The 15,656-nt window shown below is 52.1% G+C and overlaps 1 protein-coding gene across 1 annotated transcript in view; it reads left to right on the top strand.

Moving 5' to 3' along the window:
* The first annotated feature begins 296 nt into the window (after window positions 1-296).
* The window catches only part of SCN4A (sodium voltage-gated channel alpha subunit 4), a 31,100-nt gene continuing 15,740 nt past the window's right edge, over window positions 297-15,656 (top strand). The window contains exons 1-13 of the mRNA XM_015885544.2: window positions 297-426; window positions 6,111-6,409; window positions 6,687-6,805; window positions 7,161-7,250; window positions 7,742-7,870; window positions 7,957-8,048; window positions 9,412-9,699; window positions 10,913-10,976; window positions 11,477-11,618; window positions 12,415-12,627; window positions 13,505-13,660; window positions 13,846-13,969; window positions 14,467-14,705. Coding sequence (XP_015741030.1) covers window positions 6,146-6,409; window positions 6,687-6,805; window positions 7,161-7,250; window positions 7,742-7,870; window positions 7,957-8,048; window positions 9,412-9,699; window positions 10,913-10,976; window positions 11,477-11,618; window positions 12,415-12,627; window positions 13,505-13,660; window positions 13,846-13,969; window positions 14,467-14,705 — 1,920 coding nt within the window. The 5' untranslated portion in view covers window positions 297-426; window positions 6,111-6,145. The remainder of the gene's footprint in view (window positions 427-6,110; window positions 6,410-6,686; window positions 6,806-7,160; window positions 7,251-7,741; window positions 7,871-7,956; window positions 8,049-9,411; window positions 9,700-10,912; window positions 10,977-11,476; window positions 11,619-12,414; window positions 12,628-13,504; window positions 13,661-13,845; window positions 13,970-14,466; window positions 14,706-15,656) is intronic.

Genomic DNA, 15,656 nt, shown 5'->3' with positions numbered 1-15,656 from the left:
AAGCAGGGCACACACCAGGACACCTCCTCACGCCATCCCTGGGCTGGATATGACTTTGGGGTCCGGCACAGCGCTGGACATGGGGACACAAGGTGCTGAAGCAGGATGAGTGCAGCATCACATCACACAGGGATGTGGTCCCGGGTCCTTTCTTGGGGCACATTGGAGCTGATGGACCCTGGGGTCTGTGCTAATGGGGCCGGGCGCTGCCACCCCCTTGATTGGCGCCGCGGGGGACGAATGCCGCAGCTGAGTCGGCCGAGGGTACCTGAAGGATCCGCGTGTCCTCAGGTTTCACTCATGACCATCTGACAGCAGCAGCAGCTGCGCTGCCAACAGGCGCTCGCGGAGCCAAAGGAGCCGAAGGAGAGGGAAATTCTGGCCCCGAAAGGTCTCTCTTTGGGATTTCGCTTTTCCCACCCAACGGTAAGAGCCGGGTCCAGCACTGGGACAGCACCAGGCTGCTGGGAAAGGGGGCTCTGATGGCCCTGGGTTCCTCTTTCTTCTTGGGGTTGTGCCATGGAGCACCACAGCAGGAGGTCGGTGTTGTGGGGTTTATTGCTTTTGCCCCCCCACCCCGGGCCATAAACAGATGGGGATGGGGGCTGGCAGTTCTCTGAAGGGCAATGGGACGCGGTGGCTGTGGTGACACCGACCGTCCGGTGGCTTTGAGGGTTGGGGTGGCTGAAAAGTCCCAAGTCGCCTTTCTCCTGGCTTCTCTTCCTAAATATAAGGGGATCTAAATATAAACCCGGCCTGGGCCAAGCCAAGGTTGCAGGAAAGGTCTGCAGTGCTGAGCAGTGTCCCCTTTCCGAAGGCGCTGTCCCCATAGGGACGTACCTCTATGTCCCCATTCTGCACAGAGCAGAGGAATGGGGTGGGATTCAGCTCTGATTTGGGGTGAGAACCCCCACTCCTGGTGCATGGAGCATCCCCATGGCTGTTTTATGGGGCAAGACGCCACGGTGACCCCCCATCCCTGGTGACAGCCACTGTCCCATGGGACACAAGCAATCCATCCTCTGCCCACACCATGATGTGTCCAACATATGGGGACATGTTGCAAAATAATAGTGGATATCACTGAGCATCACTTGCATAACACCAGTGGGAAGGTTGGATGCGTGTCCTTGGTTGTATGGAGACCCTACAAGCAACCCTACAAGTGTGGGTGGCGGAGTGATGCTCTGAGCTGTTCCTGGAAAATCCCTGATGTAATAACGGGCACTTTAATGGGAATTGGGCAATTGAGTCCCACGGGATTAAGTTGTGCTGATATTTGGAGAGCATTTTCCACTCCCAGGGCAAAGGGTCCCAGTGCAGCGGCTGTGTGTTCCTGTGGGAAGACTGCTGGAGTTGAGGTATGAAGGGAGAAGTTGCTTTGGGGTGGGTGATGGCAGAGGAATAATGCAAGAAATAAGGGCGTGAGGGTCCAGCGTGGGTCTAATTTGGGTCCAGTGGTATCCGATAGGGGGAAATCGGTATCCTTTAGGATGAGGTGCTGCAGGGACCACAGTATGGCAAACCCTATGTGATCTCCATCTCCCATTGCCAGCACTGTGAACCCATTGTCACCCATTATGGGACGAGCTGACATCCCGCTCCCAGCCTGGGCAGGACGGGGTTAGTGTCAGTTGCTGGGGGATGTTGCAACCTCCTATTTCCATCTGCGGGCAGGAGAGCATCCCAGGACTTCGCAGCTTGCAGCCTATGTGTGCCACCCCCAGCTCCGAGTACATCGAGGTACCGTGGGGGCATTAAAGCGCCCGTACCCCATATGGGATGGTAGCAATTAATGGATATCATGGAGTTAATTTCCACACAGCTCACGGGTACAGGGCAGGCAGAGGGGAGAAGTGCTGTGTGTTCCCCTGAGCAAGACAGAAAGCAGAAGCTTGGTGTGATTGGTGTGTGAGGGGAGCAGCAATGTCTGTGTTTGGGGGGTTGGTGGTGTGTGTGAGTCCCAAATGGGGAAGGGCAGAGGGATGCTGGTGGGCAGCACCACGGAGTTGGCCATGCAGAGCAAGCTGGGGAGCATAGGGACCCACGGCATGGAACTGGGGCCCATCACCCCATTGGCACCCATTGCTCAGAGCCCCACAGCAGGGGCAGCCCCTACCCCAAGGCAGCAAAAATCCCACCTGAAAACCCAGCGTGTTCTTTTGCATCAAGCCATGCATCCATCCCAGCCATGCGGGTGCTGCTGTGCATCCAGTGGGTGACCCCTGTTGGTCCCCACCGAGCAGAAGGACCGTGGTGACAATAAGGAGCGTGGCATTGCTTGCCAAAGGCAGCTCTCCCATGTTGCTGCACAGCTCCCAGCATGACAGATGCTGCCTGGAAGCATCCTGCATTCCTGCATTCCGGAATGCACCAAACCACCCAGCAGCACTGGGAGGGCAGCATCGCCTGCAGGGATTTCCAGACCCTAAAAAGCCTCCCCTTAAAGGAGAGCAGCCTACAGACAGAGTGAGGACATGGGGAGCTGAGATGGGGCTGCATCCCCCCCAGTTGGGGTCAGGGGAGGCATTTGATCACAAAACTTGGAGTCACTGTGTATCTCCCCAGGTCGGCTTTGTAATGCGTAGCCAAGCATTGAGGCATGGCCGTATATCTGGGGTTAGCAAACACCAGGCTCTGAAATAGAACGTTATCATCTTACCGAATGGGACATCGAGTTGTTTATAAATGGGCCCATTTCACCCAGCCGAGCTGCTCTGTTTGTCCCAGTTGCTGCTGGAAACTCCTGGAATCCCACAAACACTCACCCAGCTCTGGGCTCTGGTCTGTGCACTGTTAAACCTTCCAGCAGAGCTCTCTTCTCCCTGCGTTGAGATTGTTCCCCATTTTCCCTTTTTTGTTGGCTTTTTGGGTGCTTTTTTTGGGGGTGAAAAACAAAACAGGACTTGCTCAAGCCACAGCATCCATAAAACAATACCTGGAGGATTATCTTTCCTCTAACCATCAGCAAAGAGCTGTGTCACCACCTTGTATTCATGTACCTTCATAACCTTAAATACCCACAAATAAAACCTATGGCAGCCAATGGCATCACCACCACAGCGCTGTGTCCTGCTTCCCAGCCAGGACCAAGAGGCTTTGGTGATATTTGGACCCTCTCTGCCCACTGCTGCTTTCTGATCATCCCTGAACCCCATATCAGCTCCCCAATGCAGCTGCCACCTCACCCCACACCCTCAGATGGGGATAAATGAGCGAGGGATGGAGTCAGCTCCTGGGTTCTCAGCTGGATTTGGGGTGAAAGAAATAAGGAAGGGGTCCTGCAGGGTTGTGCTGGGTTATGTTGTGTTGGGTTATAGTGTGCTGTATTGTGTTGTGTTGTGTTGGGTTATAGTGTGCTGTATTGGGTTGGGTTGTGTTGGGTTATAGTGTGCTGTATTGGGTTGGGTTGTGTTATAGTGTGCTGTATTGTGTTGGATTGTGTTGTGTTGGGTTATAGTGTGCTGTGTTGTGTTGTGTTGTGTTGTGTTGTATTGTGTTGTGTTGTGTTATAGTGCGCTGTATTGGGTTGTGTTGTGTTGTGTTGTGTTGTGTTATAGTGCGCTGTATTGGGTTGTGTTGGGTTATAGTGTGCTGTATTGTGTTGTGTTGTGTTGTGTTGTGTTGTGTTGTGTTGTGTTGTGTTGTGTTGTGTTATAGTGCGCTGTATTGGGTTGTGTTGGGTTATAGTGTGCTGTACTGTGATGGGTTATGTTGTGTTGTGTTATAGTGTGCTGTATTGTGTTGTGTTGTGCTGTGTTATGTTGTGATGGTTTGTGTTGGGTTATGTTGTGTTGTGTTATAGTGTGCTGTATTGTGTTGTGCTGTATTATGTTGTGATAGTTTGTGTTGTGTTGGTTTATATTGTGTCCTGTTGGGTTGTGCCATGTTGTGTTGGTGCAGGGCAGGTTCTGCTTTCCATCCCGCAGCCCTTCAGCTGCCAGGTGCTGGCTTCCCTCCATCCCCCAGCATCAGTTTCTCACAGCTCCACACGTGGGCAGAGCTGGCTGCTGGCTGGTGTCGGGGCACGAGCTAATTGTTCTCCTGCTAATCCCTGCTGCAGGGATGCCCCTGATGTATTGCAGTTGGCTCAGCAGCACTTTGGTGAAGGAAGCTGCTCTACACTTGCTGATGGCTCTGTAGGTCGGTGTTCTTCTTGGACCTGAGGCTCTATCTGCCTCTGCTGAGCGGTGCACACCATGCCAACGGCACTGGGGTGGTTTGATCCCTGCAGGAGCACTGCAGCTGCTGTCACACAGGCACTGGTGTCCCGTCAGACCAACACTGATCTCTGGAGAAAAGAAGCCTTGTGGAGCATTCTCTGATCCCAAGGTAGTGGGGCTGACCCCAGAGTCACCCAGGTGCCAGGGGCTGGCAGTGGGCAAGTGGGACCCCTCTGTGCCAGCCCCACACCAGTGTGGGCCATGGGTTCATTGGGGCAGGAGAGCAGGTCTGCATTTGATCCCTTCTCTTTGGGGAAGCAGAGATTGACCACAGAGTCAGTGAATATTCTGAATTGGAAGGGATGCAAAGGGAGCACGGAGTCCAGCTGATGGCTCCAATGCAGGAGGTTCAGATCTCGGATGTAGCTGAAGTTTTGCACCTCTGGGCATCCCCAAAGGGGATGGTGGGCCAGGGGGCTGCAGGGGAACAGACCCCAAATGGACACAGCAGCATCCCTTTGGAGGACCTCCTGTTTAGCCCCAGCGTCTCCCTTTCCTACCCTATGGCAGTGCAATGTGTGCAGCCCAGTAAAAAGCAAACTTAGGGTTGAAAGCAAAGCTGGGGCCGTGCACACACGTTCCCCTCCTGCCCCGGCTCCCAGCAGGGAGGAATGAGCAGAGTCATGGGGCTGCAGAAACCCGACCCCGAGCATGATGGCTGGCAGCAGCTGGAGGCTGGGCCGCCTCCACCGGCACTGCACGCTGCGGATAAGGCTGTGCTGTGGGTTCTATGGGTTGTGCAGCACCCTGTGCACTTGTAGGGTTTGCTATAGGTCCATCCTTCTACCAGCAGCATTAAGCTGCATTACAGCACCACTGGGTCAAGGCTGATCACAAAGTGCCCCGGTGCTGCGACACCTCTGCAGGGATCAGCAGCTTTTGGCAGAAGGAAATCCATTTTGCACAATGAGATGCAGTTCAGCAACAGCAAAGGGCAGTTCCTAAAGTGCAGCCATCTGCAGCAATGCAAAATCAATACCTCCCTTCGCCTTTGCTTTTATCGCTGGGTTTTGTAATCACTGTAGGAACACACTGACACTGCTCCAAGGGTCTGTTCCCAATGAACCTATAAATGTTCTCCTTAATTACAAAGGGTTTCCAGCTCTCTGCATCCAGCAGGGCGGTTCGGGGTTGGGGTATGAGGAGTATTGATCCTAAAGCTCTTTCAGGGTCAGCTGCCCCATAGCACTGCATAAAGCATTGGAGTGCAGAGGGGGCGATGCTCAGAGCGCTGCTGGTCAGTGGGATGCTCATCTTGGGGCGGGGGTACACACAACTCTTTTCCTTACCCTCCCCAAAGCATCAGGGCTCCTCCAGAGCAGAGCTGTAGTGCTGTAGGGCACCCCACATTCCTACCAATGGGATGGGTGATGGGAAATGACCACCGACCACCAGAACTGAGGTCTTCTGGCCTAGGAACCTCTTACTTGAGTGTTAAGAGGAAAGCTTTGATCCTTTGCAATTATATTGCCAAGAGCTGGAGCGGTGCCACTGCTGCTGAAGGTGTTTGATTTTGTTGAGCAACTTTGGTTGTGAAATTACATGTCTAATGAGCCAGCTGGTGCAGAGCCCAGGAGAAAGGCAGAGGGATGGTGTTTTTTGGTTGGGTTTGGGAGGGGAAGGGGGAAGCAGGGTGCTGTGCAACCCAGATGTGTCCATTTGGATACAACATGCAACCCAAGCATTTTCCTTGTGATTTCAATGGTTCTGGAGCTGCTGGCTCGGAAGAAAGCCAACTGCAAAAGCCCACCAAGAACTTTCCATCACCAAGCTCCTAAATGCCCTCATTGCCCCCATTGGCTACCACCCGTCTTCAAATCCCAACCTCGTAACAGCCCCCATTGTTCCCATCCTGCACCAATTTCTGAGCCCTGCTCTCCCCAGCAGGTCGGGCGCAGGCGTCCCGCAAGCAGAATGAGAGCATGGCTGGCCTGCCGTACATCCCGGGCCCTGAAAACCTGCGCCCTTTCACCCCCGCCTCGTTGGCTGCCATCGAGCAGCGCATCGCCGAGGCAGAGGCACTTAAGTTAAAGAAGCAGCAGGTGGAGATGCCCGAGGAAGAGGAGCTCAAGCCCAGCAGTGACCTGGAAGCCGGCAAGAACCTGCCCCTTATCTATGGAGATCCCCCCTTAGAGCTCATCGGGACCCCCCTGGAGGATCTGGACCCTTTCTACAAGGATAAGAAGGTGAGGGACAGTGCTTGACCTGTGGGTGTTAGGTGCAAGACACCAAAAAACCCAGAGCGTGGACCCCTCCTCCTTCCATCCGTGCCTCTGGGTGCCATCTGAGCCCACCTGGGTGAGCCACAGCCCCACATTGCTCTGTTTCCTTCTCCTCTGAAGCAGAGCATCCCTTCCCTGAACGGTTCTCCAGCCTTCAGAGATTCAAAATACGCACTTATGAAGGCATCACTTTATCCATGGAGTTGTGCCATTCTGTGTCTCACCTCTCTTTTCTCTGCAGACGTTCATAGTCCTCAACAAAGGGAAGTCCATCTTCCGCTTCTCAGCTACTCCTGCGCTCTACCTGCTGGGGCCCTTCCACCCCATCCGGAGAGGAGCCATCAAAGTGCTCATCCATTCATATCCTTGCTTCAGTCCTGATGCTGGGAGGGGAGGGGGGGAGGGCTGGGGGTGTTTTTTGTTGCTGTCATAAGTAATTCTCATTGGGTTGGTCGCCACCATGACCAGGGTCCAGAGCTAAAAGCTTTTGTCCCTTCCCAAGGAATGGGAGCCCAAAGGTTTGGGGCACCTTGGTGGCAATCACCAAGATCTGTCCTAGAATCATTTTGGTTGGAACAAGGAGGACACCTATATACGGTGGAGCTTCCTAAGATGAGGCCCAAGCCTTCCAAACCAAGAAGTTCTTGGCTTTCTACCCATAAGAAGGGGGGAGTGTAGACAGCAGCCACAGCAATTCTCCTTGACCAGGTTGTAAATTATTCAGCATGTTCATCATGATCACGATTTTAACCAACTGTGTGTTTATGACGATGAGCAACCCCCCGGCGTGGTCCAAGAACGTGGAGTAAGTTCCTGCTGGACATTGGGGTGGGGGGCATCCCAGACTGAAGGGATGGGATGGGATGGGATGGGATGGGATGGGATGGGATGGGATGGGATGGGACCAAGGCTGGGACAGAGCTGTTGGGATCCAGACACCCTTTAGAGGAGCAGAAGTGTCCTTGAGAGGTGATGGTGGCCCTCTCCATCCTAGATGTCCCTGTTTAAGAAGGAACATCCATGCTCTGCATCAGACATTGCAGAGAAGAAGTGCTTCAGAGTTGTCCAAAATCTGAAGGGAAAGGAAAAAACACATCATTTTTTTTTCTTTGCAGTTCTGTACAATAGGGCTCAGAAAGGTTTAAAGAGAAAATAGTGCTGATAGTGACAGCAGTCAGAGATGCCATGCAGGATTGTCACCACAGCTGGTGAGATGTCCCAGCTCACTCTGTTGAGTGGAGGTGATAGGAGAACCTGCCCCACTGAGCATCCCCTGAGTCACCATTCTCATTTCAGATACGCCTTCACTGGAATATACACCTTCGAGTCCCTCATTAAGATACTGTCGAGAGGTTTCTGCATCGATGACTTTACATTCCTGCGTGACCCGTGGAACTGGCTGGACTTCATGGTCATCTCCATGGCGTGAGTGCAGTGGGACCCTGGGGACCTCGGGGACCTCAGAGACAGTGTGGGGTGACCTTCACACCTTCTCCTCTGCCGTCCTGCAGCTACATCACTGAGTTTGTGGACCTGGGGAACATCTCTGCCCTCAGAACCTTCCGTGTCCTCCGTGCCTTGAAAACCATCACAGTGATACCAGGTGGGGCAATTAGCTGTGATCTCTCATTATTTAATCAGCAAAAGCTTCCTTCCAGCCAGACATGGAGTTTTTAGGGCTCCTTGGGGATTCTTCCTTGGGTTTATGGCCCCAGTTAACACGATCCTTACAGTTTCCTCAGTCCTTGGAGCCATAAATGCAGCTTTCTCCCCATTGCTGAGCATTCTGCTTATCAGGATTGGGATATTTAATGGCTCTTAGTGTGAGCGGCCAGCCCCAAATATCCATCACGCTGCATTAGGGGCACGTTACCAAATAGCTCTGAGGGGTTGCTTCCCAAATCTGATACCATTTCAAGACCCCACGTGGACGCAGAAACAACAGGTCAGAGCCCTGAAGGAGCATGAGATAAAATTACAACGGTAATTTATCATCCCACTCATTTTATGTCCCTGCATCTTCCAGACCTTTGGGCTTCCTATTTGAGTTGCTTTAATCAAACAAGCTAAAAGTTGCACTCTGCAAAAAGTGCATTTCCTTCTTAATCCCAGGGCTCTTATTCCTGGCATGGCTTCCCCCCCAACCCCCCCATCCCTCCACCCTCCTCCCCATGAGGCTCTGCAGAAATAGCAGCTGCAAAAATAAGCTGTTTCTGAAAGGTGGTCCTAATCGTTTTCCCAACATAGACAAGCCCTGGGAGAACGGGGATTTTAACCTAAATAGTTTGGGGAACAAAGGGGCTAAAAAACCCCCTTGTCTTGCGGGATGTGCCTCCATGCACATTGCTCTGAGCTGCCTGAAGCTCAATGTCAGAATGTCCCGGTGTCACCCATCACCCGCACAGACAATTCCTCCTCAAAAGTCCGCCGCCGTCTGCAGAGGAAGCGAGTTAATCCCGGTGCTTAATGCAAACTGTCACTTCCATCCCCTCTGATCGAATGCCGGAGGGTTGCTCTGGAAGGGACCAGCTGGCTCCTGGCTGCCTGTAGGGACAGCACATGTCGGGGTTTGGGGTCATGGGGGTTTCTTGTGCAGCCAAAGCCATGAGCAGTGCACGGCATCATCCGGTCGGGTTGGCGGATTGCCGCTATGTCATGTGGTCTGCTCAGCAGTTTGGGGCTGAAAAAGCACTTTAGTGTTTGGAAGGAAAACATGCAGACAAAAGGAATGGATGGCTGCCAGCAAGGATGGGCTCTGAGTTGCAATGCCCAGGTCAAGGCATGGAGACAGGTGACTGCCCTGCTGCAAAGGGGATGTTACCCATTGATGTGTGAGATCTGAGTCCATAGGGTGAAACTGGGGGTACCCGTGTCTCTACTAACTCTGTAGCTTTGGGAAGCACTGCAGCACATCCTCTATGATCAGCTCATGAGCAGGTAGATCAGTAGGGCTGACTCCCTCCCAGGCCTGAAGACTATTGTGGGAGCCCTAATTCAGTCTGTGAAGAAGCTCTCAGATGTTATGATCCTGACTGTGTTTTGTCTGAGTGTATTTGCACTAATAGGGCTGCAGCTGTTCATGGGCAACTTGAGGAATAAATGCCTGCAGTGGCCGCCCCTCAATGACACCCTGATGGGGGACTTTGGTTTGGACAACGCCACGTTGGCCAACACAACGCTCTACGGCAACTTCACCGACGGCAACTTCACCAGCAACAGCACCTTCGATTTCGAAGCCTACATCAACGATGAAGGTAAGGACTCACTGCTCCCCTTCTGCACTGGCACATCACCATGGTTTTCAATTTACCCCATTCTTCCTCCTTGTCTAACCAAGATGGTTCATTCCTGTGGGTCTTCCCACTGAGGTGCTTCAATAGGATTTGGGTTTTGCAAGGCTATAGGGTGAAGCAGGAGTTGTGCGTGCTCAGGGGGTGGGCAGATGGAAAAATGCCCCCAAAAGTGTGGTAGTTTATTCTTGTTTGGCTCATTTTATTTTTTTTAACGTGACATGAAATTGTAAATATAGCATCAAATCCGCCAGGGAGGCTTCCATTTGCCTTTAATTGATGTTTTCTTAGAGATTTCTGAGTAATTGTGGCTTTCTTCTTTATTTTTCCTTCCACTGACACCCTCTTGGTCCCCAAACCTGGGGAAAGCTCAGCCCCAGACACAGGCTCTGCCTTTGGGGCAGATTGTCAGATTGTTCATCACCTTGTGCAATCAATCTGAGCACTAACCAGACCAAACACAAAAGCCCAAAGCAGGAGGCAGCATCCAAAAACAATATTGTGTTGGAAAAATCCATTCGGGGTCACAGATCGAATGCAGACTGGCCTAGAGCAAGCTGCGCTCCAGGGACTGTCTCTAAGGAGAAGTTTCATGACCCATTTTGGGCACTCAGAGCTCAGGAGACGGTCGGGTTACATCTGGGCTGAGCTGCTTCACCCTGTTGGGGAAGTAAGCATCGGTTACAGGAAGGCTTCGTTGCAGGGGTGCAAAATTCAATATATGGGATCCAATGAGTGCAGCACAAATAGCAACAGCACGCTGCAGGCGTGTATTCGGGCTGGCAGCCCTCAGGGCCAGGCTAAATGCGTATCACCTGAGCAGCAGGAGGAGGATGATGGCCATGGGCCCTTTGCCCAAGTTTTTGGACCCCCACCACCCCTGTGCTTTAGGATAAACCCTGCTATCCCACCTTACCATGAGACCTGACCCACTTGGCCATCCCCAGCCCTCGGTGGGCTCACAGCCACCCAGCTGGGCATGTGAAGCAATGCCACGAGCTCTCTGAGCTGGAGACAAGCATTGCAATGCAGAGAGTGAAGCCAACAGGGAGGAGAGAGCCCAGCCCTGGGATGTGGGACAGTTACTCTGACAGCGAGAACTGCCAAGAGCTTTAAAAATCTATATCCGTGTTTGTTTATTTTTCCTATTTTCTGCTTTTTTTCCCCAACTGTGAAGCAAATTTCTACTTCCTGGAGGGAGCGCTTGATGCCCTGCTCTGTGGGAACAGCAGTGATGCTGGGTGAGTGTAGCAGCCCCCTCTGGGTGGGTCCATGCAGGACCACCGTGCAGCCCAACCATCCCTTAGCCCTCTGTGCTGGTGATGCTTCCATCAAACCTGCCTCCTGACATGGTTTATCTCAGCAAAGGGACCTTAAAAATTGGATAACCCAAGTATCACAGCACAACTGGGTTGGAAGAGACTTTCAAAGCCCCCCATGCCCCCAAAGCCCCCCCACCCCATCACGCTGCCCAGGGCATCATCCCATCTGCACCCAATTGGGTGTTCTCCTGCCAGGCATTCCCACCACGGGGTGGAACAACTGGAACTGATTTTCCATCACTGGAAGCTCCTACTATGAGAAGCGTCCAGAGTTGGGTGGGAAGGGGCTTTGTGTGATCAGGATCTACTGAAAGATACCCCAGAAAAATGGATCTTTGAGGGTTCCTTCCCAACCCCCAACCATTCTATGGGCACACGAGGGGTGATGACAGGGACTGATGCCATCTGCCCTTTGACAGGAAGTGCCCAGAAGGGTATATGTGTGTGAAAGCTGGTAGAAACCCCAACTATGGCTACACAAGTTTTGACACATTCAGCTGGGCTTTCCTCTCCTTATTCCGCCTGATGACACAGGACTTCTGGGAGAACCTCTTCCAGCTGGTAGGTGCCAATGGGACAACGGCAGGTGGGTACATGGCTGAGCCCCTTGCTTAGTGGCTATGGCTTCTATTTCATATTTGGTGTATTCACTGCTTACTTTGGAGTTCTACCATTTCAATGCTGCACTTGGCCTTGTAAAAAGACACTGGATTGGAAACTCATTGGGCTTTGACCCATGGCTGAGGGACAAGGCATGGATGGGGCATGCTCTCACTCAGTGTGGGGTATAATGGAAACCAGGGAATTATAGAAATATTTAGTGCAGCTCTGGCTTGAGATAATGGAGAGGGTAAAGAGGGAAAACTCTCCTCCTGGATGTTCTATGGGCAGAATTTGCATGAAATTCCAGTTTTCCTGTAGGTAATGGGTTCAACCCCTGAGTCCAGAGCTGGTTAGGTCAGAAAAGCAAGACTGAAAGCTGTGTGTGTCCTCTGGAGAAGATTATTCCCTAATCTGAAATTAGAGTGTGCCCCAAGGGTGGGACCTGAGATACAGCAGTGCAAGGCCATGATGAGTTACCAGTCCCACCTTGGGCCTCCATCTGGCATGGGGAATGCAGTTGAGCTGGCCAAGATCTCAGCCCGTTCATCCCATCCCCAACCCAAAGCCACGAGCTGCAGGAAGGTCAGCTGAGCAACAAGAACCACTTGGGGAGATGGGAGCAAAGTCTCATCTTCCTCCCATGACCAGTAGGCAGATAGTGCCAGACTTGACCAACACTATAATATATATGTTTGTTTGGAAGCATCACACTGTGCCAAGGAGGTGTGACGGCTCGTGCTTCCTCTTCCCACAGACACTACGTGCAGCTGGGAAAACATACATGATATTTTTCGTTCTGGTGATTTTTCTGGGTTCCTTCTACCTCATCAACCTCATCCTGGCCGTGGTGGCCATGGCCTACGCAGAGCAAAACGATGCCACGATGCTGGAGGCGCAGCAGAAGGAGGAGGAGTTCCAGCAGCTCATGGAGCAGCTGAAGAAGCAGCAGGAGGAGCAGGAGAAGCAGGTTGGTGGGAAGGAAGAAGGTCTCAGTGAGTTAGGATGACGGGAGAAAGAGAGAGGCAGAGACACACGTAGGGATATTCCCAGTCGTATGAAATAAGTCTTGCTTGTTCTCAACCAAGTAAAAATAAGAACTGAGTAACTACTTGAGGTCATCAGCTGAATCCAGAAATTGATGTATGCATGGAAAAAAATAGGCCAAAAAGATTTAATTTCCACATCTAAAGACCAACACAGGGAGCACTGGGAGGCAGCAGAGAGGTGCAGCACACAACGTGCAGATCAGATTGAAAGAAGGAGGTGAGGAACAAGGCAGGCATCAGAATGATCGGTCCCTGTACAGCACATCAAGAGCAGGAAGCCTGGCAGAGCGCCTGCATGTGCAGGTTGCAATTAGGGTAGGAAAGAAGCACACAAGGGAGACAGGGCGGTTGCAGCAAAGTTAAATGAATTAGCAAACCATTTGCTTCTGGCCAATGCTGAAAAATAGAAGAGCCCAGCATCTTGCCTGAGTTGTGGTGTCCTTGTAAGAGTTTGGGCATATGACGAGTGCTTCTTTTTCTCATTTGGAATGAAGGCGTATTCCAAAGATTAACATTCACCACAAGACAAAAATCAGAGGTTTTACGTAGAAACATGGAATTATAGGGTCATTAAGGTTGGAAAAGCCCTCTAAGATCATCATGTCCAACCCCAACACATAACCACCGTGCCCACTCAGAGTCATTAGGGTTGGAAAAGACCACTAAGATCATCCAATCCGACCGCTGTGCCACTCACCACATATTTATATCCTTGTGAATTACTCACCCCGGCCAAATTCAAAACATGTGAGGATTTGGGAAGTTCAGACTGCAGTGATGGAGATGTGGTTGCTGCAGTTGCAGGACAGGCAATCCAGCAGCAGTTCCCTGCACAGCAGCGCGGCCGGGAAGAAGAGCGACTCGGATCTGAACAGCGACCAGGACAAGGCAAAGGACTGCAATGGGCAGGTGGTCCCCAAGGTTGTGCTGCAACGCTCTGCCACGGTGATCGAAGTACGTGCTCTGCCCCTGCTGTGACCCAACACAACCCCCCACATCCTTTAGAAGTGCCCGCTGGTCCTACCAACCTTCCTGCAGCTCTATGTTGCACCCAAGGTCTCTAGACCAAGACCCTTTTGTCTTCTCAGCCTCTAAGTGCGTTCAATACTTGTTCACCTCTGTGTCCTCCTCTCCTCTAGTTCAACCCAGCCAATGAGCCGGAGAAATCAGACTCCAACCATCTCACTGTGGGCAACCCAGATGGGCCAGGGCTTGAGAAGAGGGTGGGAAGCGCCATCAGTGTCATCTCCAACACCATGGAAGGTATGGCCTGGTTGCATTTTGGGCTTGGGTTGGAAGAGACCTTAAAAATCGTAGAGTCAGGGAATCACATCATGGCTGGGTTGGAAAGGACCTTAAAGATCGTAGAGTCAGGGAATCACATCATGGTTGGGTTGGAAGGGACCTTAAAGATCGTAGAGTCAGGGAATCACAAAATGGTTGGGTTGGAAAGGACCTTAAAGATCGTAGAGTCAGGGAATCACAGAATGGTTGGGTTGGAAGGGACCTTAAAGATCATAGAGTCAGGGAATCACAGCGTGGTTGGGTTCAAAGGGACCTTAAAAATTGGATAACCTGAGTATCACAGCACAGTTGGGTTGGAAGAGACCTCAAAGCCCCCCCAGGTCCCCAAAGCCCCCCACCCCATCATGCTGCCCAGGGCATCGTCCAAGGGGTGGGAGCTCCCAGGAATGGGTTTTCCCACCCAAGGGAGGACAGGGGACGCTCACGCTGATGTCAGTTTTCCTTCCTGCCCTCAGAGCTGGAGGAAGCTCACCAGAAGTGCCCGTCCTGGTGGTACAAATTTGCCCACACGTTCCTGGTGTGGGACTGCTGCTACCCATGGCTGAAGCTGAAGGAGTTTGTCAAGCTGGTGGTGATGGATCCCTTTGTGGACCTGGGCATCACTATCTGCATCGTGCTCAACACGCTGTTCATGGCCATGGAGCACTACCCCATGACGGAGGAGTTTGAGAACGTGCTGACTGTGGGGAACCTGGTAGGCAGAGACCACCACCCCATCCCTCCTTGCTTTAAGCCACAGCCTCCAAATAACCACCAGCTTTCAGCTGCATGCAATCTGCTGGTAGGACAAGGCCAAGAAGCTCCTGGTTTCTTTAGCAAACCCATCTGTGGACTGGGAAAGAGAAGAGGGAGGGCTGCATCTTCCCTCCTACCACCTTGCCCTGCTCCAGCACCTGCTGGGACCTCTCTGTGCGCAGGCATGCTGGTGACACATGCTTAGCACATAGCTGCTTTGTCTCTGGTTTCATTCAGGAAATAAAAGGGGATTAATGGGCTGTTGCTCAAAGCATGGTCACACTCCAAAAAAAAAAACAACAACAGCTCCAGCTTCTCCCGGGGGACAGCAGTGATTTCTGGATGTGTACAGAACCAAAGGGATGGGGAACCCAATGGGGCTGGGAGGGGCAGAAGAAGTACTGATGCACACAATGGGATGACATAAGGGCAGCTCCTGGGATGCTGGTGGTAGAACCCACCCTGTGACCAACATACAGGGTGAAATCTGCCCCCTGTGCATGCCATGCCATGCAATTCAACTGAGGACACTAATTGTCACATCGCTGACACCGCCCTGGAGTAATGTGATAATGCTCAGGGCTGTTGTGGTCCCAGGGAAAGTGATGTGTAGGAGCTGGCTCAGCTTTTTCGCAGTCCTGTATCATTCTGGTTTATGGAATCGCTGTGATAGGAGGGGATTCCTTTGCCAATTAGAATTCTGCTTTTAATCTCCATCCATAAGCGGTCACCACTGCTCCCCACCATCCAAACTGGGAGGTGGTTCCCAATAAGAGCCGAACCCAATGGGACAAAATGCTCAATATGGGGAAAGTACCTCATTTTAATTTGGGTATTTCCCCCAAAACGAGGTGCCACCCACCCCACATAGAAGCTTGGCAATGACTTACAAGCAAACCAAGACTGCCAT

This window comes from Coturnix japonica, chromosome 27, assembly GCF_001577835.2.
Source record: "Coturnix japonica isolate 7356 chromosome 27, Coturnix japonica 2.1, whole genome shotgun sequence".
Lineage (NCBI taxonomy): Eukaryota > Metazoa > Chordata > Aves > Galliformes > Phasianidae > Coturnix > Coturnix japonica.
Note: the sequence above shows the minus strand (reverse complement) of the source record. Positions and strands in the feature narration are given on the sequence as shown.